This window comes from Euleptes europaea, chromosome 2, assembly GCF_029931775.1.
Source record: "Euleptes europaea isolate rEulEur1 chromosome 2, rEulEur1.hap1, whole genome shotgun sequence".
Classification (NCBI taxonomy): domain Eukaryota; kingdom Metazoa; phylum Chordata; class Lepidosauria; order Squamata; family Sphaerodactylidae; genus Euleptes; species Euleptes europaea.
This window is the reverse complement of record NC_079313.1, coordinates 78,758,880-78,769,885: the sequence shown is the minus strand read 5'-3', so window position 1 is coordinate 78,769,885 and position 11,006 is coordinate 78,758,880. Positions and strand designations below refer to the sequence as shown.

The following is an 11,006-nucleotide window of genomic DNA, read 5'->3' as shown; positions in this document are numbered from 1 at the left end:
TTTCCCTCTCCCACACTGGACTGGTGCAATGACTGTCCCCAGACCTCCCTGGCACACTCCTGTAGACATGTCTGTGGTATTGTCTGTTCCTAAAAAGTCTGCCCGTGCCCTGCATGAGGCAGCTTGTGTCTGACTGAAGTGTTTGGCCCTGCAGCCTTGAATTATATTAAGGCTGTTTTTAAGCTGGTGATTATTGTTGAGTGCAAGAGGGAAGGGGGTGCATAGCGTTTGGAAGACATGGGGAAAGGAAAGAGAAAGGCAAGCTGAAGCTTGTGGCACCTGCAGGGTAACTTCATTTCTGTGTTGCCTAGACTGGTTGGGGTAAGAAATGGGCCTGTGTTGTCCTTGTGGACAAAGAAACAAAATCAGCATTCTGCAGCAGGCACATGGGAAGGAAGGGCAGCTTTCTGAGAAGCAAGCTTCCTTTATGGCCTTGGCATATTGAGGGCTACTGCCATCACCAGTTCCCAGCATCTCCATGTAATTCTCTTGTTCCAGCATCTGAAGTATCTTGCATAGAATGTATTACACTAGTCTGTTCAAGGTTGTCAAGACCAGAATGATAGCTACCAGGCGCACAAAACATTGAGAGTTGTAGCCTTCTCTGTTAGATTTGATGGAGAACTCCTGGCTGCTTCTGCCACTGAAGATCAACATCTGGGACCATACCACAGTTGTGTTGTGGGGTAAATTAGAAAGAGGGAGGCCTTTTCTGTCTGTCTTACTGGGGAAAGTTAACATGGCAAACCTAGAGCTGATCTAGTGGAACAGGACCCATTCCAGATAAATTCAGAAGCACTCATATGCGCATACATGTACACTTCAACAACACATTCAAAGTAGTCTAACCAACTTTCATATATGTGCAATTTAGTGTTTGACATCTACCGTATTTTTCGCTCCATAAGACGCACTTTTTCCTCCTCAAAAGTGAGGGGAAATCTCTGTGCGTCTTATGGAGCGAATGTGGGGGGATCCGGCCCCCGGGGAGAAGGGCAAAGCTGCAGAGAGGCCCGGCCGTGGCAGCCCAGCTCAGAGCCGGCGCGCCCAGGAGCCGGCTAAGAAGCCGCCAGCCAGCTGGGGGCCGGGAGGCCCCTCCCAGCCACCCAGCGCAGCAGCGGCGCCCAGGCTGGGGTTGCGCCGCTGCGCCCAGGCGCCGCACCAGCGAAGGAGGGAGAGGGAGAGAGCAAGGGCGCGCACGCCTGGAATGACAAAGGGCCGCTGGCGCTGGAAACCTCCTGCTCCGCTTCCCCCTCCCCGGAAGGAGTCTTGGCCGGCTCCCGGGGCGGCCCGGCCCCGCTGCTCTCGGCAGCTCACAGGGGCCTCCCACCCCCAGCTGGCTGGAGTCTTGGCCGGCTCCCGGGGCGGCCCGGCCCCGCTGCGCTCGGCAGCTCACAGGGGCCTCCCACCCCCAGCTGGCTGGAGTCTTGGCCGGCTCCCGGGGCGGCCCGGCCCCGCTGCGCTCGGCAGCTGAGGGGCCTCCCACCCCCAGCTGGCTGGAGTCTTGGCCGGCTCCCGGGGCGGCCCGGCTCCGCTGCGCACGGCAGTTCACAGGGGCCTCCCACCCCCAGCTGGCTGGAGTCTTGGCTGGCTCCCGTGGCGGCCCGGCTCCGCTGCGCTCGGCAGCTTAGAGGGGCCTCCCACCCCCAGCTGGCTGGAGTCTTGGCCGGCTCCCAGGGCGGCCCGGCCCTACTGCGCTCGGCAACTCGCAGGGGCCTCCCCACCCCCTGCAGATAGTAGGTAGCCTTCATGGTTTTTTTAAAAAGTATTTGCTTTACATCAGTTAAAAATGGTTGGTTGGGAAGGGAGGTGGTGGGGAAAGAGGAGGAAAAAGGAAAAAGAAGAAAAATATTTTTTCTTCTTTTTCCTCCTCTTATGGTCAGGTGTGTCTTATAGAGCGAAAAATACAGTATTTCCAGGGTAACAATACCATGGAGGGATATGAATTCCAGACACTTCTTTGTGAAGGAAAAGATCTACTCATGAAAAAACAGAACACAAACCAAATCAGATATATAAAAATAACATGCTCACTTTCTGAGGTTAGAACTTGAGGACTGAAGAGTGACCTTTGGCATAGTTGCACTACAGGTATTTAAAGTGAGAATTGTACTAGTTTAGGCAGGTGAAGTTACCGTAGTTCGAGCCTAGAAAGCAAATGTTTTGCAAAAGCTTGGCTTCCAAGTTGCTGCTTCAAGAGGGAAAAATAACCACTCCAACTACAGGAGAGATCTCCAGTTTAGTCTTGCTAGGCTCGTAAAAACAAGATCAGGCATTGGTTACATTTTCAATTAGAGCTGGCTCATTATGAGCAGGGTGTTAGTAATTAGCACTTCTTAAGTAGGGTCTGCATGTTGTCTTGGTAGGAAGAAAGCTGCAATCTGATGGTGTTTTCAACATCCATTGTTTTAACTGCACTTTGATAAAGTGGAAAGCAGTGATACATTTTTCTGTACAGTTAGCATCGATTGTACCCTCTAGGCATGGAGGGGTATGTACTGCATCACTGATACCTTTATTTTTCCTCTGGTTCTGATCTCAGATTTTCGCTTTACTGAGGTTTTCCCCGAATAATCAGTACTTTGTGAGCCTCTGTTCTATATACTTCTTGAGTCCATTTTGCCAGTTTATTATTAGAGAAAAGCTGAGCAACATCCACTCAGCCTCTTCAGGAGAGATGCCTGTGGCCAGGCAGTGTGGGCTGGGTACAATGCTTACCAGTTACTGGTGCTGCTTTTTGGAAGCTGGTACCTACTGTAGCTCCAGAGCAGAGTGGAGAACTGAATTTGTGCAATGCACAGAGTTCACCTAAATCTTCATATGATAGTTGGTATAAGTAGCCTGGAAGAGGTTGAAGAACTGACTATGTGTAACAAAGAACCACCTGATCACCACTACTGTATGGGAGCTTATGCTCTGCCAGGCCTCCCACCGTCTAATTTCTTTAGAGTAGGGCTAAAGGTTGTGTATGTAGAGATAATATTATTAGTACTGAAAATGGGGTAGAACAGGTTGCCATGGTAGTGTTACATTGATGGTGAAGGAGATATGAAACACAGGTGCCTTGACCAACCAGCACAGCTCCTCAATAAGGGATGATGTTCCTATTTGGTAGTGCAGAAGTCTTGCTATCCCTCTCCCATCTCGCTAAACCTTGATGCCAAAAATGTAAATGAATTTTATGACTCTAAATAAGTGGTGAAGCACCTATGGGAACAGTGAGATGTTGAGAAGCATATGAAGGGTGCAAACATACTTGTACATGCACATGCTGCTGATTACCAACTGTAATCCCTTGCTTTGTGATGACCTCTTCCTTTGCTCTCTGGCTCCTGGGGTGTATCACCATCTTGGATACTCCTGTTTGGAGTTCAAGCAAACCTTTGAAACAGCATGTTGTCAATACCATATACCACTCGGTTGGGAGTTTTTATAGCCCTCAAGTGATGCAACAAGGATGCATAGAGCAACAGGTGGTGAGTAGGAGACCAGGTAAGTGTCCAGGAAATGGTACAAGATGCAGGCCTATTGGGGAAGGAAATTGCTCCCCACATTTCCAGCTGCTGCTGCTGGATAGTGGGAATTAAAAAGTATCACCTGTGATGTTCATAGTCAACAATCAGATTCCTTCATCAAAATCAGAATTGCTGCTTGGGCATTGCCTACTGTGGCTTCCTCACTTTCCCTATATTGATTCTTGTGCCAATTTAAACCATTGGCAATTTCCATATTTGGAAGATCCCATGTTCTCCTTTCTGGAAGTAATGCCTGTCATAAACCCACCCTGGATCTATGTGTTCTTACATGCTTGTGTGCATGTAAAGTGTGTTTCTCTTTGTTGTGCCACCAGCCCAAGTTAAAATGCAGCCTCCTACATTACAAGTGTATTTTGTATTACTGTTATTCACACAAACGCCAAATATGCAGCCAGATGGCAGTAGTGGCCCAAGAGAAGGGTATGTAATGGTGCACAGCTAACAGGAGGACCATGATGGTAAATCAGTGCTCCATTCTCACACCAGAGTCATGCAGGCTGCTTGCCCTGTTGCCTCCTAGGGCAATGAGGGATGTACATAAGAAATATGTCAGAGGCAGCATCCAACCGACTTTGTAACAGCTGCGGAAGCATTTTTAGAATGGGACATAGACCCCATAGTCTGCTTTGGTGTTATACAACACATTAAGACAAAGCCAGAGCTAAAATACATACAGAGACATAAAAACAACAAAACATTGGGCAGGCAAGAAGGAAGGATCACTGAGGGAATTCCAGATGGAACCAAAAATGGCAACAGAAGGGGACAAACAAATCTTCCTGGAGAGAGAGTTCCAGAGTTTTGGTGCCACCATTAAGAAGATCCTCTCCTGGTTTTCCACCTGCCTAGATAGGACTGAATTTATCTTCCCCAGACAATAATTTAATCCATTTTGTGGGATACAAGGGAAGACATCCTTAAAATACTTAAGAATTTGGGTAGGTAGGAAATTTTAACCTACCAGACATCTTTGAAGATACCATTATTAGGCGGAAACATCACTATTACAATAAATGTTTTTCAAAAATAATGTTTTTATTAACCATTCTTCCCTTTGGTGCAAGTGACTGAAGCCAGGGAAAGCCTGAAACTGATGCTATTCCCATTCAGAACCACTGGAATGGCCATATTGAGAATATATACTGATTGGGGGGGGGGGGGAAATCTGATTTTGAACGGTTGGTGGAAGGTAATGCTACAAACTCTTACTTGATTTGATAAAGTCTAGATTTCAGAGAAAATGCGATAGATTTTGCTGTAGCTAGACAGCTTGAAGCATCAGAGTGGATCTGGTCCTAGGCCTTTGCCAATTTAATATCAAATTTGAGGGAAAAGAAATCCTAATTTCACTGGTGTCTGATACCTTATAAATTAAGCTGTATATACACTCCATCTTTTGATATCTGCTGCCATTGCTAGGGTTCCAAGACAGGTGTTTACATATATTCTGGCAGTGTCTGAAAACAGAAAATGTCAGAAGCAAATACCAGCCAGTTACAGAGAAGATATAATCTTCCAGTGAACTCTTCGATAGTGCTACTTGGATGTCTAAAAAATAGTTCATGAGATGACTTCAGAAATTATGCTAGGTTTAATTACAGCATCTTGTATATGGCCAGTTTCCAACTGGAAAAATCCTCTGCATCTTTGACATAGAAGGACCTCGGATATAGTTTGTCCAAAGAAGGTTGAAAGAGGCTGTTAAAAATCAGCTTTCAGGCGAAAGCCATACCTCCCACCAGTACAACCACAGTGAAGGAAGTGGCTCTCTGCCCCACAGTCTCTGAACACTCCATGACTTCGCATCATCTGCAGGATTCATCTTCATAGGCAATAGCAACTCCTCGGCGTCCCGGTACAGCTTTAGTGACTGCTGTTTGGCCAAGTTTCTGCTCCAGCCCTCTCCAGCTGCGTGACTCCAGGAAGGAAGCTACAATAGACAGAAGGAAAGGAACTATCATAGCAGAAACCATTTCCCCAAGTTGTATCCCTGACACCACTTCAGAAGAGAGCAAAACTGGGAGCACGGGTTCAGATGACAGATCCAAAGACTATCACAGCACGGCACTTCACCCAGCTCTTCCATTAGTCACCTACTGACAACTGCAAATAAGGCCAGACGTCTTCGTTATTCACTTGCTGATTTGTGATTATTGCACTAGATTGATTTTTGAAGCATTCATCACATCCCTGTCTCCTAATGCCTTGAGACACACCTCCCATATGATGAGATTCATCACCTTCTAAGTGAACTTTTAACAAGTCATCTGAATCCACCGTGGGTTCTGCCCCCAAGTCAATTCTATCAGGTCCTGGACTACTCATCCAAGGCACTTACCTGCTGGACTAATCTGAGCCATAGTTTGGATGTGGTTGTGGCAGATCACGGCGGTGCCAGACGTTGGCTCTGGTGGGGTGCAAAGACAAGTTGAGCGCATCTCCCCAGTGATTAGGGAAATGTCCGGTTCCCCGTTAGAATCTGCAGTCTTGTCCGGGATGGGGATGTGTTCACTTGCTCCTGCAGACATTCAGAAAGAGAAGCAGCAACTAAACTTGACACATTACTACAATTATGGTTCTTTTATTACCCCCCTAAGGGCCAACTCAACCATGCAGAATATCACATGCTACAGTGCTTCCCAGACCATATCGCTGCAGGAGGACTATATTTCTGAACAATCCTCCATGAGGAAAGACTTGCTGATGGATATTTTTATGGGGGTGGGGAGCTGTTCCAGTTGCTGTGCTTTAGACACAGGACAAGGATATTGGTGGGACCATGCAACTTCCAAATTTAAAATGGCAATTCAGTTTCTCCAAAATCTGTTTTTATTATAAAGTGTTTATTATACAGTGCCCACCACCAGATTCCCAGTAGGGTTTCATTGGCTGGGAAAGGAATGCTCAACGAGAACAGCATACACAGCAGGACTTGCAGCCCCCATCCGCCATCCCTACACAGGTCCTAGCAGGATGGAGTGGAAGTCAGTGGCCTTACCTGGTAGCAGGCAACAGAAGTCCGTGACATATCTGCCTGTCCAGGTGCGTGCTGGATTGCAAGCCATCTCCATCTCATAGGGTGTGACCAGGGGCCTGTAGAAATCAGAGGAGTCCAGCAAGGAGTTCTGGGGACAGGCCACTAACACAAAGATGTCCACCTCCAAAAAGTTTGCCAGCTTTGCAGGGCTGGGTTTACCCACAGCCAAGGTGTAGGCTCGTTTTCCAGCCTGCCGAACGATTCCTTGCAGATGCTCCAGCACAGACAAGTAGTTGGCCACACCAAGAGTGCCCACCACAATGCCCACCACTTGGGCGTCCCGTGCCCGCTCTACCAGATAGAGGCGCCGTCGCAGAGCCCGGTTCACGTCCAGCGTTTCCCACCTTCCTTGACCCGTCTTAGGGTTAAAGGAACTGAATGGACACTGGTTCCAGCTCAGCATAAAGTTTGTGAGCTCTGGGCCCTCACAACCTACATAGAACATGGAATAGTTGGCAAGACCGTGCTGTTCGTCCACTGTGAAGTGCCGCCCAAATTGACACACCAGCCCAGGATCTGGCCGGGCGGAGGAAAGAGCTGCTTTGCTGTCCACTTGAGAGAAAACCACGTTGGGGTAGATAGGGTGCAGGTGAGAAGCCAGGTTATCTGAGGAAACACAGAAGAACAATGCAAGCCGGTTGCATACCTGAGGTCACAACTCCCTCAAGTCATTCAGAGAATATGGCTACCAACCGTTTCATTGCTTCCCATACACCACCACCTGTGAATGGGGAAAACTGCCAGAGAAGGACTAACAGGAGAGGACAGAGGCATGCCAACAGAGCTGAGCTGAGAACCTAGGCAAGCCATCACTAGAGCAAGAGAGACGATGAGAAGCCAGAGATAAAAGATGATAACAGAAGATGACCTTTCTTGCTCCGAGTCCTGAAATACAAACTGAAAAACCTGATAAAGGAGTAGCATTTTCACTGTTGACATTTCTTTTCTGTTCTACCTTATATCTGTGGAAACTATTAAGGCCCCTCTGGTAAGAATTTATAGTTCTTTCAGAACTCAGGCATGAGCAGGCCTCCTTCATGATCTCATACATTTAAACTACAGAAGAATAAATTGCACTGGCATATTTTGTATGGCTTTTGTCTTTTAATACTAGAATGTTGTGCTTTTAATGAGCACAGTATATCTGTGTGCATGTTGGGGAGTAGCATATAGATGTATATATGCATAATATGAAAGAAGGTGTGTGCACTGAGGTATAAGCACACTGACCTAGCCAAAGGGACTCTGGGATAAAACAGGGAACCCATGAAAACAAAATTGGAGGGGACAAAGACAGCCCAATTACAGATAAGGAAAAAGACCACACAACCCACAATAGCATTTTCCTATCCTGACTTAAAGCATTTTGAACAAGCTTGTCCCATTCTGAGCACTGGGGTGAGTTGATGTTTATTCCTGTGCTGCAATTCCACAGCGCAAGCTACTCTGACTCACCAATAGCATGAGAATAGGCCACATCACTCAGCACAATAACATGAGCTTGGAGGTCAGGGTGCAGTTCCTGGAAGACTTCTGTGCAGCGCATCACATCCAGCGGTTGTCGGCCGAACACATGCAGCACCGGCAGCTTGCAGCAAGGACTCAAGCAGGCTGGACCATAGTGCACCACAGCCTCAGTGTTCACATGCTCTGCTGCCACCTCATCCACGCAGCAGCTGAAGAAAAGCAACAGGATTAGCTCTGAGGCTTCCATCCATCAAACGTTTGTCACTGTTAACATCCAGCAAGACTAGAAGAAGAGTTGGTTTTTATATGCCAACTTTCTCTACCACTTAAGGAAGAATCAAACTGACTTACAAACACCTTCCCTTCCCCTCCCTACAACAGACACCCTGTGAGATAGGTGGGGATGACAGAGCTGTGACTAGCCCATGCTAACCCAGCTGGCTTCATGTGTAAAAGTGGGGAAACCAACCCAGTTCACCAGATTAGCTTCTGCCACTGGTGGAGGAGTGGAGAATCAAACCTGGTTCTCCAGAGTCCACTGCTCCAAACCACCACTCTTAACCACTACACCACGCTGGCTGCCAGCATAAAGGAAGCTAAATTCTCTATGTAATCAGCCTAACACATGGGGAAACTGCATTGCTAGTGCCACTCAACAGGAACAGTTTCTGATTATAAGGAGTCCTGCTTCCTGCATCACAGCTGAGCTACCCAAAGAGCTAAAGGGACCATGGCGCAAACTGCTGACATTTTATCTTGAGAAGCCTAATCAGAAAGCTACAAACCCACGCTGTGTAGGATTTCTCCACAAACCCCACCTGCCATATGATGTGTCTCCCAGAATGTACATTTTTGAGCCAGTTGTTTCTTCCATCTTGGCAGCAATAGTTGCTGAATCGTACAAGAGCTCATCAGGAAACTGCAGAGCAACCTGTAACAAGAGCCAAAGACATAATTTTTCAAGAACCATCCAACACATGAAGCTGCCTTATACTGAATCAGACCCTTGGTCCATCAAAGTCAGTATTGTCCACTCAGACTGGCAGCGGCTCTCCCGGGTCTCAGGCAGGGGTCTTTTGCATCACCTGCCTGCCTAGTCCCTTTAACTGGAGGTGCTGGGGATTGAACCTGGGATTTTCTGCATGCCAAGCAGACGCTCTACCCGAGCCACAGCAGCGTGATAAAAGACTCCAGAACCCCCAAGAAGTACAACACTGGAGCGGGACACAGAATGCCCTACTTGGACTGGTGGTGGACGATCAGGGTCAAAGCATCTGCAGGAAACTACCACCTCTGGTTTGACCAGGTCCCCGAACCTTCTTCAGGAACTGCTTCCCAGCCTTCGGGAGCGCAGACCCTCCTGCCCACCCCCCCCCCAAAAAAGTGTGGCTCCTTCCCACCCAAAAAAGACGAAACACAGAAACCAACCCAACCAGAGAAAAGGGCAAGGTAGCCCAACACTTGCCATACAGAGCACAGATCAGCCCCTCCCCTCCTGTACCAGCACAGTGCTCACAGCACACAAATTGGTATTGTCATGGTACTCCTTAACATACATAGGAGCTCAGTTTCCTAGGCAAAACTGAAATTTGTGCATATTGCCTTCTGCTAAGATGCAAAATACTCTCTAACCTTTGTAAAGTTGTTTTCCAGTACAAATGCAATTGTTCTGTCCAGCTCATAGTACTCTTCTAGCCCCACGGTTGGGGGACGTCCACCTGCGCCCACAGGAGTTACAATCCGCTGTATCAGGTCAGCTCCATCACTGCTGAATGCTGATGTCATGATGACCTAAGTTTACAAGAAGACAAGGTGATGTTCAGCTGTACAGTGATATCTAACGTTCTACCACAACCACCGTAACAAAAGTGAAGAACATCTTGGGCCTCGACCCTCTAGAATCACAACATTGTATTTGTGAGAAATAGCTGAAAGTTTTTGTTTGCATACCTGCATTCTCTAACACAGGTTAGAATTTTCACTTTATTTATAGAATTAAAAAGTTGGAAGGGGCCTAAAGGCCATCCAGTACAACCCTCTGCACCATGTAGGATGACCTCAAGTATCCCTGACAATCATCCTATATCCACTTAAACATCTCCAGTAGGGAGACACCCACAACATCCCTGGCAACCAATTCCACCAACGAACTGCCATTTTCTTTGCTGCCACATGACACTGGCTATTATACTCAATTTGCAGTTCACCAAAACTCCAAGATCCTATTCACACACATTACTACCCCATCCGGTACATGGGCATAACATTTTTACTACCCAAATACAAAACCTTACCATTATCTCTATTAAACTGCATCTTGTTCACATCTGCCCATTTTCCTAATGTATCGAAACTTGATTGTATTTTATCAGAGAGCCTTGCACTCAACTGATGGTAGTCCCTGGCCCTAGAAACACCCAGCTGTCCTTGACCAGAGCCAGGGCTTTTGCAGCCATGGCCCCAGCCTGGTGAACTCTGTCGAGTGAGACCCATGCCCTGCGGGACATGCTCAGTTCCACAGGGTATGTAAGATGGAGATGCTCTACCTGGTATATGGTTGAGGACAGCAATGGGTTGTAGATCAACTGGCCTATCCTACCCTTTCAACTGTCCCCTTTCTGTGTCTCTCCATCCCTGTTACTGGTTGCCTTCCTGGCCTTCGGCTGGTGGGCCCTGTCAAAGTGATTGGCCTTGCTGGTTTCTATCCGTGCCAACCTCCTCGATGAATATTTTATATGAGCTATTGATTTGGGGCCTTCCATGTTTCAAACTGAGTTTAGTTTTATAGTTTTAATGATATGTTTTAACAAATGTACTTATATCTGTGTATTTGTTACTGGAAGCTGCCCTTAGCCTGGCAGTGGCCAGGGAGGGCAGGGTATAAATTTAATTAACATCTGCACATTTAGTTAGTCCCTTCACATCCTCATCTAGATCATTGATTTACAAAAAAATGTTAAGCAGCA

General features: G+C 47.2%; 1 protein-coding gene across 1 annotated transcript; it reads right to left on the bottom strand.

Moving 5' to 3' along the window:
* Window positions 1–5,289: 5,289 nt before the first annotated feature.
* On the bottom strand, window positions 5,290–9,858 carry DPH2 (diphthamide biosynthesis 2). The gene is made up of 6 exons (XM_056845522.1): window positions 9,673–9,858; window positions 8,859–8,971; window positions 8,029–8,249; window positions 6,535–7,179; window positions 5,875–6,054; window positions 5,290–5,466 (listed from the first exon to the last, which is right to left on the bottom strand). The coding sequence occupies exons 1-6, from the start codon at window positions 9,823–9,825 to the stop codon at window positions 5,342–5,344; spliced, it is 1,437 nt and encodes a 478-aa protein (XP_056701500.1). The 5' UTR covers window positions 9,826–9,858; the 3' UTR covers window positions 5,290–5,341.
* Window positions 9,859–11,006: the final 1,148 nt, after the last annotated feature.

Excerpts from the sequence above, each read along its gene's own strand:
- DPH2 (XM_056845522.1), bottom strand. The coding sequence starts at position 9,825 with ATGACATCAGCATTCAGCAGTGATGGAGCTGACCTGATACAGCGGATT. Across the intron at positions 8,250-8,858 it reads GGAGACACATCATATGGCAG|CTGCTGCGTGGATGAGGTGG; the intron begins GTGGGGTTTGTG and ends GCTTTTCTTCAG. Across the intron at positions 7,180-8,028 it reads GGCCTATTCTCATGCTATTG|ATAACCTGGCTTCTCACCTG; the intron begins GTGAGTCAGAGT and ends GTGTTTCCTCAG.